The sequence below is a fragment of the Capricornis sumatraensis genome, chromosome 1, assembly GCF_032405125.1.
Source record: "Capricornis sumatraensis isolate serow.1 chromosome 1, serow.2, whole genome shotgun sequence".
Taxonomy (NCBI): Eukaryota; Metazoa; Chordata; class Mammalia; order Artiodactyla; family Bovidae; genus Capricornis; species Capricornis sumatraensis.
The window spans coordinates 91180240-91192440 of record NC_091069.1 but is presented as its reverse complement, the minus strand read 5'-3'; the positions used below and the strand labels follow the sequence as shown (position 1 = coordinate 91192440).

The window sequence follows — 12201 nt, the reverse complement described above, 5'->3', positions numbered from 1 at the left end:
GAGAAGGGGAGGGTGGAATGATTTGAAAGAATAGCATTGAAACATGTATATTGCCATATGTAAAATCAATGACCAGTATAAGTTTGATGCATGAAGCAGGGCACTCAGAGCTGGTGCTCTGGGACAACCCAAAGGGATGGGGTGGGGAGGGAGGTGGAGGCGGGGTTCTGGACGGGGGCACTCACGTGCACCTGTGGGTGATTCATGTCAATGTATGGCAAAAACCACCACAACATGGTAAAGAAATTATATCCTCCAGTTGAAATGAATTAATTTAAAAATACCTTTGCATAGGAGTACAGCGGTGCCCATTCATGTGTGTATTGCCCTTAGCTGTTTTCATGCTGCAGTAGAGGTAGTAGTTGCGCAGAGACCATAGGACCTCCGTAGCTTAAAATAGTTATCATCTAGCCTTTTTGGAAAAGATTTGCCAACTCCAGATTTGTGGAAAATGTTTTTCTCCCTGTTCATCATTGCTCAGAAGATCTTAGTGGGATTTGGTTAGTAACTAATTAACACTTTGTATCAGTTCAGTTCAGTCCCTTAGTGGTGTCTGACTCTTTGTGACCCCATGGACTGCGGCATGCCAGGCCTCCCTGTCCATTACTTTGTATAGACATTATTGATTATACTTGTCAAAAACAGATTTGAGTTTTGTAAACTTTCTGTTGGCTGTTTTTCTGTTGTTTTGAAATTGGTGTCAGAATCAGACTCTTAACCTGTAATTTAGTAAAAGCATCAAGTGATTGAATAAATTGAATCAAGTAAACGTCTCCCTCTTGGATTCCAGTTTTAACTTAGTTATGTCATTTTTAGGCCAGCCGTTGCCAGCTGAAATGACGCTTGCTCAACTTTTAACTCTGCTGTATGATCGAAAACTTCCTCAAGGTTACCGTTCAATAGATCTGACTGTTAAATTGGGATCCAGAGTTATCACAGACCCAAGTCTGTCAAAAACAGATTCTTTTAAAAGACTGCACCCAGAAAAAGGTATGTGTACAATACTTCTTTTAAGTTACAGTCTATAATCTGAGCAGGCAGGGATTTCTGTAGCTGATTACTTAATGTACATTTTATTACATCAGCCTGAAAGATACATTTTTTTCTTTATGACTGAGTTATTTGTGAATATAGAAAATTGCCATTATTTCTGTTGGAAATTAATGTTAATTCCTTTTGTAGCATCACTTAATTTTTTTATGGGCCCATATGCTTTAATTTTTTTCCCCCTTTGGCTACACCATTCAGTTTGTTGAATCTTAGTTCCCCGACCATAGATTGAACTCGGGCCCTCAGCAGTGAAAGCATGGAGTCCTAACCATTGGACTGCCAGGGACTTCCTAATTTTTAAAAACTATTATTTCTGAATGAGCCATGTTAATTGTTTATAATTTTATAATCAAAGTCTGGGCCCCATTTAGAATTTCCAATTTACTGATAATTTGTACTGAGTGATATTTTGTGCTCATAAACATTTTTTCTCTCAAAAGTGGGATCATACAGTTTCTTACCTTTTTATTTTTATATATTCAATGAAATGTTTCTAAATGTGCATTTTTACTTCCTATTTTTATATGGATGTAACAATTTATCTGTTTCACTGTTGTTAAAGCATTCTGATTCTAGTACTTCACTACTATAAATGCTATTTAAGCAATGATTTTCATAGTGTGAGGTATGGTATCTTATTTATCTTCAATTTTTCCCTTGATTCAGTATTTAATTATTAGCCCTTTGTGCTCTTTAATAGTAAATTTTAAGACATTTCCTTTGTCCCAATTTTCAGCAGGATAATTTGTCTCTTTTAATGTTCATAGGATCTGGTTGTATGTGAACATAAGCTTTTGGTTTTCCTCTGTAAATGATTCAGATTTAACCAATATGGTATAATTTTCAGTTTTCAGTAAGAAAATTTTTTGTCACTATTCAGTTTTTCCAATTGAATACTTTTAGAGCATCACAGGCACGTAATTTAATATTTTCTGAAGTCTCTGATGTTTTACTTATTTGCCCTAAAGAATAATACTTCTCAGACTTCAGTGTGCTTGCAGATCACCTACAGGACATTATAAAATTGCAGACTCCTATTCAGTAGGTCCAGAATACGACCTGAGAGTCTACATTTCAAAAGCTCTCAATACGATGCTGATCCTAACTAGACCACGTAGTGAAAAAACTATAGGGAGCAACGTCAGAAGTTATTTAAATATTTTTGTAGCATCTCGCTTTAACATAACTAAATCTGAACAGGAGGATAATTATGCTCTTTTGTTGAACAGAGAGATGACAATAGCATCTGCTTTGTAAATGAAAAAGTATTATAAAAATAAATCCTCTCTTTTAGCGGTTATTTGTGATTATTCTTTTAGATCATGGAGATTTACTTGGTAGTTGTCCCGATGATGAGGCTCTCACTCCAAGTGATGAATGTATGGATGGGATATTGGATGAATCTTTACTTGAAACCTGTCCCATTCAGTCACCATTACAAGTTTTTGCAGGAATGGGTGGACTGGCTCTTATTGCAGAAAGATTACCCATGCTATATCCAGAAGTAATTCAACAGGTAAGATAAGATTCCCAATTAATTATATCATTCATGGCAAAGACCTGTTTTTTTGTTTATGTTTAACTTAACCTTTGGAAGGACCCTTTCCCTTAAAGTCTTTGAGTATTGTATAAATCTTTCAAAGCTCAGCCAATATGGAACTTTCTAAGAATTCAGTCGCTCAGTTGTGTCTGACTCTTTGCCACGCCATGGGCTACAGCACACTGGGCCTCCTGTCCATCACCAACTCCTGGAGTCTACCCAAACCTCATGTCCATTGAGTCGGTGATGCTATCCAACCATCTAATCCTCTGTCGTCCCCTTCTACTCCTGCCCTCAATCTTTCCCAGCATCAGGGTCTTTTCAAATGAGTCAGCTCTTCCCGTCAGGTGGCCAGAGTATTGGAGTTTCAGCTTCAACATCAGTCCTTCCCATGAATATTCAGGACTGATTTCCTTTAGGATGGACTGGTTGTCTGTTACTAAAGAAATGTTGTAAACCAAGCACATTTGCCAAGGTCATCACATTGTAGTGTTTTTATTTCTATACTTCTTAAGATGTGATGTTAATTATAGATACTACTAGAAAATAGGGGAGTAAAATAGTAGTATATACTTCTACCCAAATACACTGTGTCTATGTCTTTTTGCTTCACTTTTATTTCTTTTTAAGTGCCATTTCTATTTTGGTTGTTTTTAAAACATTAACTTCTTCCCCCGTCTGTTAATGTTACTGTCATTGAGGGGTGTACTTTAAATGTCCTTTTACTAAATGAAGGAAGTGTGTGATGCATGGAAAGCTGTAAATAGGAAGTTCTTTATTTTTGTTGATTGAGGTAGGGAAATTATTCTCTGTAATTTTATCTACTTTGTGTATGTGTGTGTATAAGTTTATGTATGTATTAGTTTCCTAGGGCTGCTGTAACAAAGTACCACAAACTGGGTGGCTTAAAACAACAGAAATTTAATTTTTCTTACAGGTCAGGAGGCTGTAAGTCTGAAATCAAGGTGTCACCAGAGCCATGCTCACGTTGAAGGCTCTAGGGGAGAATCCTTCCTTACCTCTTCTTAGTTTCTGATTATTGCTGACAGTTAAAGGCATTCATTGCCCTCTAACTACACCACTCCAGTTCTGCCTGCTTTTTTACATGGCTGTCTTCCTTTTCTGTATCTGTATCTCCTGCTTCTTATAAAAACACTGTTCATTGGATTTGAGGTCCACCCTAAGCCAGTATGACCTCATCTCTTAATTGATTACATCTGCAAAGACCCTGTTTTCAAATAAGTTCACATTCACAGGTGCTGGGGGTTAAGACTTGAGCATATCTTTGGGAGGATACAGTTCAAACCACAATAATACCTATTTAGATAAATGGTTATTACTTCTATTCAAAGAACTTATGGTATTTTTATTTTTGAATATAACCAGGATATAAGATGACTGACACAGAAAAACATGAGTAAAATTTTATTGCTTTCTAAAAATTGTAATCATATAGCTAAAAGTTTGAAATGGAAAAAACTCCAACATGCTCAAGATTATTGTTGCTCAGTGAAAATGACTTTCCTAGTTCAGTATTCAGTATGGTTCATTACAGTGATTGGAGACCAAGTGCTGCTATAATAAATAGCTAAAAGAGTGAAAGTGACTTTAGAATTGAATATTTGTCATGGAAGAATTTTGAGGAGCATGATATAAATTGCCTTGAACAGATGATTAGTAGAAATACGGATGGTAAAGCCTTGTCCAGTGAGGGCCCAGAAGAGAGTGAGGATCATGATAGGGAGAACCTATGTATCATAGAGAATACCTTAAATTGGGTTAAGCAGATTATTGATATAAATATGGATGTTAAAAGTACTAGTGGTGTAGTTTAGTAGGAAATGAGGAAACTGGAGGAAAGGAGATTCCCTTTTAGTGATAGAAATCTTAGCGTATTTGTGTCCTGTATGTGGAAAGCAGGACTTGTAAGTGATGAACATGAATAGTCAGCTGAATTTCCAACCTAAGTGTGAAATTACCTGTTTTCTTCTTGGTACTAATAGTAAAATGTGAGAGGAAAGAGATAAATTGAGAGAAGATGCTAAAATTAGAAATTTGCTATCAGAAGAGCATGCTCTGGAGAGAAAGCCAAGGATGTGGCTTTCAGTGTTTGCTGGTGCCTCAAAAAAATCAAGATGCTAGTGTAGTCAGTCACGCACAGGGCTGTGTGAAGAGATCAGTCATGGATCCCCTCAGTCATCTAGCCCTGAGCCAGGAATGAATAAAGTTGTGTGACAGTGCTAGCATAGTCAAAGAGGGAGATGTGACGATGAAAGCAGAGGTTCAAATGGAGCAGCTGAAAGCCAGGGAATATGAGTGGTCTCTAGTAGCTGGAAAACACAACGAACCGACACTCCCCGAGAGCCTCCAGAAAGAGCATTGGGTACTTAGGATCCAAAGCTTTGATTCCAGCTCCATAAGATTCTTAGATTTCTGACCTCTAAATCTTGCAGATAATACATTTATGTTGTTTTAAGTCAGTGAGTTTGTGGTGATATGTTACAGCAAAGCATATAGGAAATGAATACAGATTTTGGTGTGTACTCTTTTTAGGATGTTTTGGTCTGGTTTTGGCATCAGGACAATACTGTCCTGTAGAATGGGTTGGAAATATCTAATATTTCATATTAAGAACTGTTAGATGGGTTTTTCAATAGATTAAACACTTAAAGATTACAAAATTAGTAGTTGATAATCTATGTGAAAAGAAATAATCCAGACTGAAGCATAGAATGTGTAAGGAATGAAAAGAACATGACAACTATATGGACATGTAGCTAGAAGTGAAAAATTCTGATGTGTATTTATGGTCACAGAAAAAGAGTGAATTGAAACAAGGACAGAAACAATACTGAAAGGAAGAAAAATTTCCAAAACTGATAAAAAACCTCAATCTGAAATTCAAGAAGCCCCCTAAACTCCAAGTAGAATATTCATGCCTAAGAACATTAAGATAAACTACTTAAAAACAAGAGAAAAGTTTAAAACCGGCCAAAAAGCAGTAAGCCCATTTCTTTCAAAATAGTAACAATAATTCTGACAACTAACCTTTCATCAGACACCTTGGGAGTCAGGGAATTACTTCTTTGAAATGTAAAAAAAAAAAAAGTCTGCCATCCTAGAATTTTATACCCAATGAAGAAGATTTTGGACATTTTCCTCAACCACCACTGCTCTTCCCATAAAATGTAAATTGGTAATATAGAATAGTAGGTTTATGATGAACTCTCCTTATATATTAAGTCTGCAGACTGTCTTTCAAAGAAAAGAAAAAAGAAAAAGCAATTGTTTAAAGGCTCTTGAGAGGGACCAAAAGTAGGCACCTGTTGGAGAGGATTTAAACATGAAGAGAATAAAATCATACTGGGTAATACTAATCTTCTGAGATGACTCCTCAGTCTCTGTGGGGTGAGATGATAGAACTCATGCAAAAGCTATAGAGGAGTTTGTTTCTTCCATTCTGGCTGGAGATTAAAAGGGGGGAAATTCAGGAAGAAGGGACCCATAGTTGGGGTACTCCAAATTCTGCACATGAAGTTTTGCACAACTGTAGCTGGCTCCTGAATACTTAGGGTTCTTGAGAGAAAACTGGAAGTCTGAATGAACTGTCCAGACATGTCAGTGTCTGTCCCGCATAAAAGAGACAGAATTTGTACTTCTATTCCTTCCAAGTTAGAGGTAAAAATCTTCAGCTTTTCTATTGAAATTTCAAATGAGTCGCACATTAAAGAGTATAGATGACATCCCGGTAATCAGGGACTCACTTGAAAAATAATGGTAAAACTACAACAGACTTTAATAAGTTTATAAAAGCTCCATGAGTTTAAGATTGACCCACCGGTAATTTAACTGTTTTCTGATACAAAGCTAAGCCATTTTCTAATATAAAATTGACCCACTAGTAATTTGACCGTTTTCTAAAATAAAACTAAACTCTTAATTATAAAAGTAAGAGTTATTATAACATCTCATCAGTAATGTATGATGTATAATTAAAAAATAGACAGACATGGAAAGAAAGAAGAAAATGTTACCTGGGGTTAACAATAAAATAAGTCGGTGAACAGCTGTTACTCACATTTTGCCAGTTGCCCCACTAATGTTCTGAAGAAGGAAAATAAAAAAAGGTCACTTTCTTTGGCATGGTTTGAGGAAGATTGTGGTCATAGATTCAATTCAGGATCATATTGATATATTGCATTTAGTTGTCTCTAGTTTCCTTCAACCTGTAACAACTATGTTGTATTTGTTTTTCATGACCGTGACACATGGACGAGTACAGGCTAGAAAGCTTATCTATGTATGTAGTCATATATGTGTGCATGCTCAGTTGCCTCAGTCATGTCCAGCTCCTTCCGACTCTATGGACTGTAGCCCACCAGGCTCACTTGACCATGGGATTCTCCAGGCAAGAATACTGGAGTGGTTGCCATGCCCCATGTCTCCTGTGTCTCCTGCATTGCAGGCAAATTCTTCACCCACTGAGCCACCTGGGAAGCCTGGTCTCATATATATGTGTCTATACATGTGTTTCCTAGATTTGTTTACTTATAGAGCATGGAGTCAGACTGCCTTAGGCAGTGTGTACATACCTGTGTCCCATATCTGCTGTGTAAAGTATTATTTCCATAAATGAAATTAGTGCCCTTTGGAAAAATTCTAAGATTCAGGCAGAGAATATACAAGATGAGCCTAGATACAGAAGTCTGCTTTAAGGGGGTTCCACTGACCAAGCCTGATTCTACTTGTTCATGAGAAAAAATGATAGTAACAGATTATTACTTGCAGAGTAATTTTAGAATTAATTAATAATTAAATTAATAAATGACTGAATTAAATTAATAAATGAATGAAGAAGAAGGAAATGTTTTTGTGTACAGTTCACTGCCAACCAATAAATGTAGAATTAATGAAAGAATTAGAAAACACCATTTGGCAGCTACCCTAATTATTATTTCTTGCAAACATTATAAAAATGCTAACTCTAACGGTCAAACTTGAGTGGGAAATAAGGTATTTACATAGTCTAAAAACCTCTGTCTACAGATACTTAACTAATTACAAAGGAGAAAATAGTAACTTTTAGAGTAGAAATACTTGGCACATACTACCATACTCATGGTATTGTATAACTCATTTTAAAAAACATGTCCTTTTATTGATTTAAAAACTTTTTAATTTCAAATTTGAGTTTAGTTGATTAACAGTGTTTTATAGTTTCAGGTGTACACCAAAGTGATTCAGCGATATATCCTTTATTGATTTTTGTATTCTTATATTTTAAAGAGATCATTTGAATTCAAGCCTTTACTTTGAATCTGATGTTGAAACATACAAATAGCCAAACAAAACTGTTTTTACTTTAGGTGAGTGCTCCAGTTGTAACATCTACCACTCAGGAAAAACCAAAGGATAGTGATCAGTTTGAATGGGTGACTATTGAACAATCAGGGGAATTAGTTTATGAAGCGCCAGAAACCATTGCGGCTGAACCTCCACCTATCAAGTCAGCAGTACAGACCATGTCTCCCATACCTGCCCATTCTTTGGCTGCTTTTGGATTATTCCTTCGGCTTCCGGGTTATGCTGAAGTGCTCCTGAAAGAGAGAAAACACGCCCAGTGCCTTCTTCGCTTGGTTTTGGGAGTGACAGATGATGGAGAAGGAAGTAAGTGTTGAATGTTACTAATAAAATTTAATGTAGGTGGGTTGTGTGAAATTAATTCAGTTGTGCTTACAAAACTGCTGCTCATCTTTGGAGGCTTTTAAAGATGAAGAAAATATTTATATCCTGCCATCAAGTAGCTAATTGCTACAGTAATAGCAATGAGGAATGTCTATACACATATAGACTTAACAAGTTATAAAAAGCCTTGAGAGAAGTACAGTATTATGGAGACTTACAAGTGTGAGATTATTTTCTTATGAATAAAATAGCCTTATAGTTTTTAGTGGGCTCTTGAAGGAAATCATCAGTTATAGACTGAGAATGGTTATTTCAGAAAGAAAGACTGCTTTGAGCGGTGTTGATGTGCTCATGTTATATGAGAGGGCAGATGAAATTTGCATAAAGCGGCACAGAGAACTCATTTTAAAAGCTGTTATTGATAACAGATCATGGAAAAGCTTCTTAAGACCTTCAGATTTTATTGTGAATAACAATTAAGATTTATTAAAATATGTTAAGTGATGTAATGATGTGATGAGAATCTTTAAAGAATTTTTCTGTGAATCTGGTAACAGTATTTAGATGAAGGAGAACAGAATGAAGAAAATATAATAATGTATTTTATAATATAATGATATTAGAGAGAATAATAACAGAAACCTATGATGGTTATTTCCATTGGGCTGACAGTTTTATTAATAGAAGGAAACAAAGAAAAATCATAGGGTGGTAGCCTGGCAAGTTTTTTTTCATTTGGTTTACGTCTAGTTCTTCAGGGAATGACCATTACATTTGAGAATCAGAATTTTTTTTTCATGTTATTTTAAAATCACGTGGTTTTGATTAGAGGTGATGTCTTTGACATACTGTTTAGAGAGTATGCAGTGTTAAACCCTGTACAACAAAGTACATATAATCCAATAAAATTATATGAATTTATTCATGAATCCTTTAACTTGGAAGCTACCAAGTATTGTGTATGTACTTTTTTGTGTGTGTTTTCATGTTGATGGAATTCTTCAAAAATGTTGATATAATTTTAAATGTGTTCATAACTATTACTAAATTACAGTGTCTATGTACTAAATACATCCTGGTTGTTTATTTTCAGATAAAAATTATGTATACTTATTTTAATAGAAATTTCTAATTGCTTGAGCTAATTTTTTTACATAGCTAGAGTGTAAGAACCATGGTAATTTAGGAGTCTTACTATGAGACAGTCAATATAACCCTAAACTGAAAAGGAAAAGAATTGTCTTTAGGCCATTTCAAACTATTTCTAGAGAATAAACAGTAATGTCTATTAAAAAGCGTAATTTTGATATATCTTTTTGCAGTGGTTGTTTCATCTGCCATTCATGTAGAAGTGTTTTTTTGTTTTGTTTTACATTTAACACTCTGTAGCTAGAACATAGTAGAAAACTTTTTTGCAAACAAAACAAAATTGTTTGACTCTTGCACTCATGGTTGAAATTACTTCCAGAGCAAGACTTTCATACTCTTCTAAGGAAGTTTCAATGCTGTGTTTTTAGTTCTTAGTTTTTGGTTTAAATTTTTAGATTATAATAATTTTGACAGTCTATAACAAGTATCATATATTTCAACTTTCTTTTGGAGTTTATATATTTGATGTCTTTTTGGACACTATTATTAAATATTAAGTATTTAATTTCACTTACGGTAATTTTTATGGCTTTTTAATAAATATAAAATTTTATATTGTCATTATAAATTTGTGAGCTTCTGTGTTGTTTATTATTGTGGTTTTAAATATTTTTTAATTTTGAGTTCTCTTCTTTTAATCTAGGTCATATCTTGCAATCTCCATCAGCCAATGTGCTCCCAACCCTTCCTTTCCATGTCCTTCGTAGCTTGTTTAGCACTACACCTTTGACAACTGATGATGGTGTGCTTCTCCGGAGGATGGCTTTGGAAATTGGGGCACTCCACCTCATTCTTGTCTGTCTGTCTGCTCTGAGCCACCATGCACCACGAGTTCCAAACTCTAGCCTCAATCAGACAGAGGTAGGTTCAGTTTTAATTATTTAGATCATAAAAAATTGTTAGATTCATGGAGTATAGGCATAGTTTTTTCTGAAGTAATTAGTATTTCAGAGGCTGAGGGGCACTGTTTTTTTTTGTTTTGATTTTTTTTTTGCCCCTAAAACAAATAAACAAAAAGGTTATTTAAAAGAGGATAAAATGAATTGTTCTCTTCTTTCTTAGGCTCTTTCAGAAAGCCTTAAGTTAATCCATCTACTTAAACAAAAAAGATGTTATAGCTTAAAAATCTTTTCCATTTACCAGGATACACTGAATTTATATTGTGATCCCTTTTGCTTTTTGAAGGTTCTAGTCAGTACTGTAAGGTTCTAGTCAGTGTAATAAGACAAGAAAAATAAGAAAAAAAGAAAAATTGGCCCTGATTGTTTTGAGATGATTTGATTGTATTTATAGAAATTCCAAAAATAAATAATGGCATAAGTGAGTTTAATGAGGATATAATTTCCAGTTTCAGTGTATAAAAATAAGTCATTTCTGTGTACCAGCAACAAACATAAAAAGAGCTTTTTAAAGATGTGCTTTAGAATAGCATCAAAAATAGGAAATATCTAGAAATAACTATGAAAAATATATGTAAGACCTCTCATCATAAAATATATAAAACTTTGTAAACAGATACTTATTAATTAGACTTTAATAAACTGAAGTCTCTGTCCATGTTTACCTCTCATGAAGTAGAAAATACAACATTTCGTTAGTATTTCTTCCCAAATTGATTCTTTTTCTTTTTTTTTTTTTTGCTCAGTTTGCAGCATGTGGGATCTTAGTTCCCTGACTAGAGATAGGACCCATCGCCCCTGCATTGGGAGCATGGAGTCTTAACCACTGGACCAGGGAAGTCCCACCAAATTGATTCTTAAGTTTGATGGAACTCCAGGTTTATTTTGGAGGAAATTGACAAGCTGATTGTAAAATTCATTCAGAAACTCAAAGGGTCAAGGGTAGCCAGAACATTTTCAAATAAGAACAATGTATCTAGTAGTCTCATATTTTTAAACTGTTAAGCTATGATATTTACAGAAGGTTAGATTGAAGCCCAGCAGACAATAGAGAATCTACATGTATAGAGTATTCTGATATTATGACAGAGGTGACTCTGGAACAAAATGGTGATAGGGTCAGTTATATTCATGTGGAACAAAACCAAATCTTTAGACCCTACTGTGCTCTAAATGCAAACGTTAATTCTAACTGGATGGTGAATCTAAATGTATATAGTATGTTCAACATACAACAATACTGTTTTACCAAAAAAAGTAAGAGATACCTTTATGATCGATCAGTCCCAGAATTTAAGAGAGTAAAAGGGCAAGCCACAGAATGGGAGGCTATATTTATATATATCTGATAAAGGACTTATATCCAGAATATTCAAAGAGCTTCCAGAATTTCCAAAAGGAACTCAAACCAATTTTCTGTAACAACCTAGAAGAGTGGGGTGGGGAAGGAGGTGGGAGAGAGGTTTAAGAGGGAGGGGACATATGTACACCTATGGCTGATTCATATTGATGTTTGACAGAAACCAACACAATATTGTAAAGCAATTATCCTTCAATTAAAAATAATTAAATGTAATTATTAAAAATGTTTCCCAAAGGAAAAAGCCGACAATGAGATAGAAAATATCAGATGAAAAGCTTGAATGGGTACTTCACCAGAATAGGCAAACTAAATATTCAATAAATGTGAAAGGGTGATCTATTGCTTTAGTTACCAGAGAAGTACAAGTGAAAACCTTTAATACTGAGTACACATCAATCACAGTGTGTAAGATTTCAAACTTGTCCCACCATACTTGTAATAATGTAAAGACAACAGAATTTAATACAATAAGTAATGTAAAAAACAGTAGAGTGGGCAAATAAGCTGTAGTCTGT

At 34.7% G+C, this 12201-nt stretch overlaps 1 protein-coding gene across 2 annotated transcripts in view; it reads left to right on the top strand.

The window, feature by feature from the left end:
• Nucleotides 1-12201, top strand: part of BIRC6 (baculoviral IAP repeat containing 6) — a 209743-nt gene that overhangs the window by 137794 nt on the left and 59748 nt on the right. For both annotated transcript variants that reach the window (XM_068979018.1, XM_068979011.1), the window contains exons 60-63: nt 817-990; nt 2370-2566; nt 7957-8257; nt 10068-10285. In XM_068979018.1, the coding sequence (XP_068835119.1) occupies nt 817-990; nt 2370-2566; nt 7957-8257; nt 10068-10285 (890 nt within the window). The remainder of the gene's footprint in view (nt 1-816; nt 991-2369; nt 2567-7956; nt 8258-10067; nt 10286-12201) is intronic.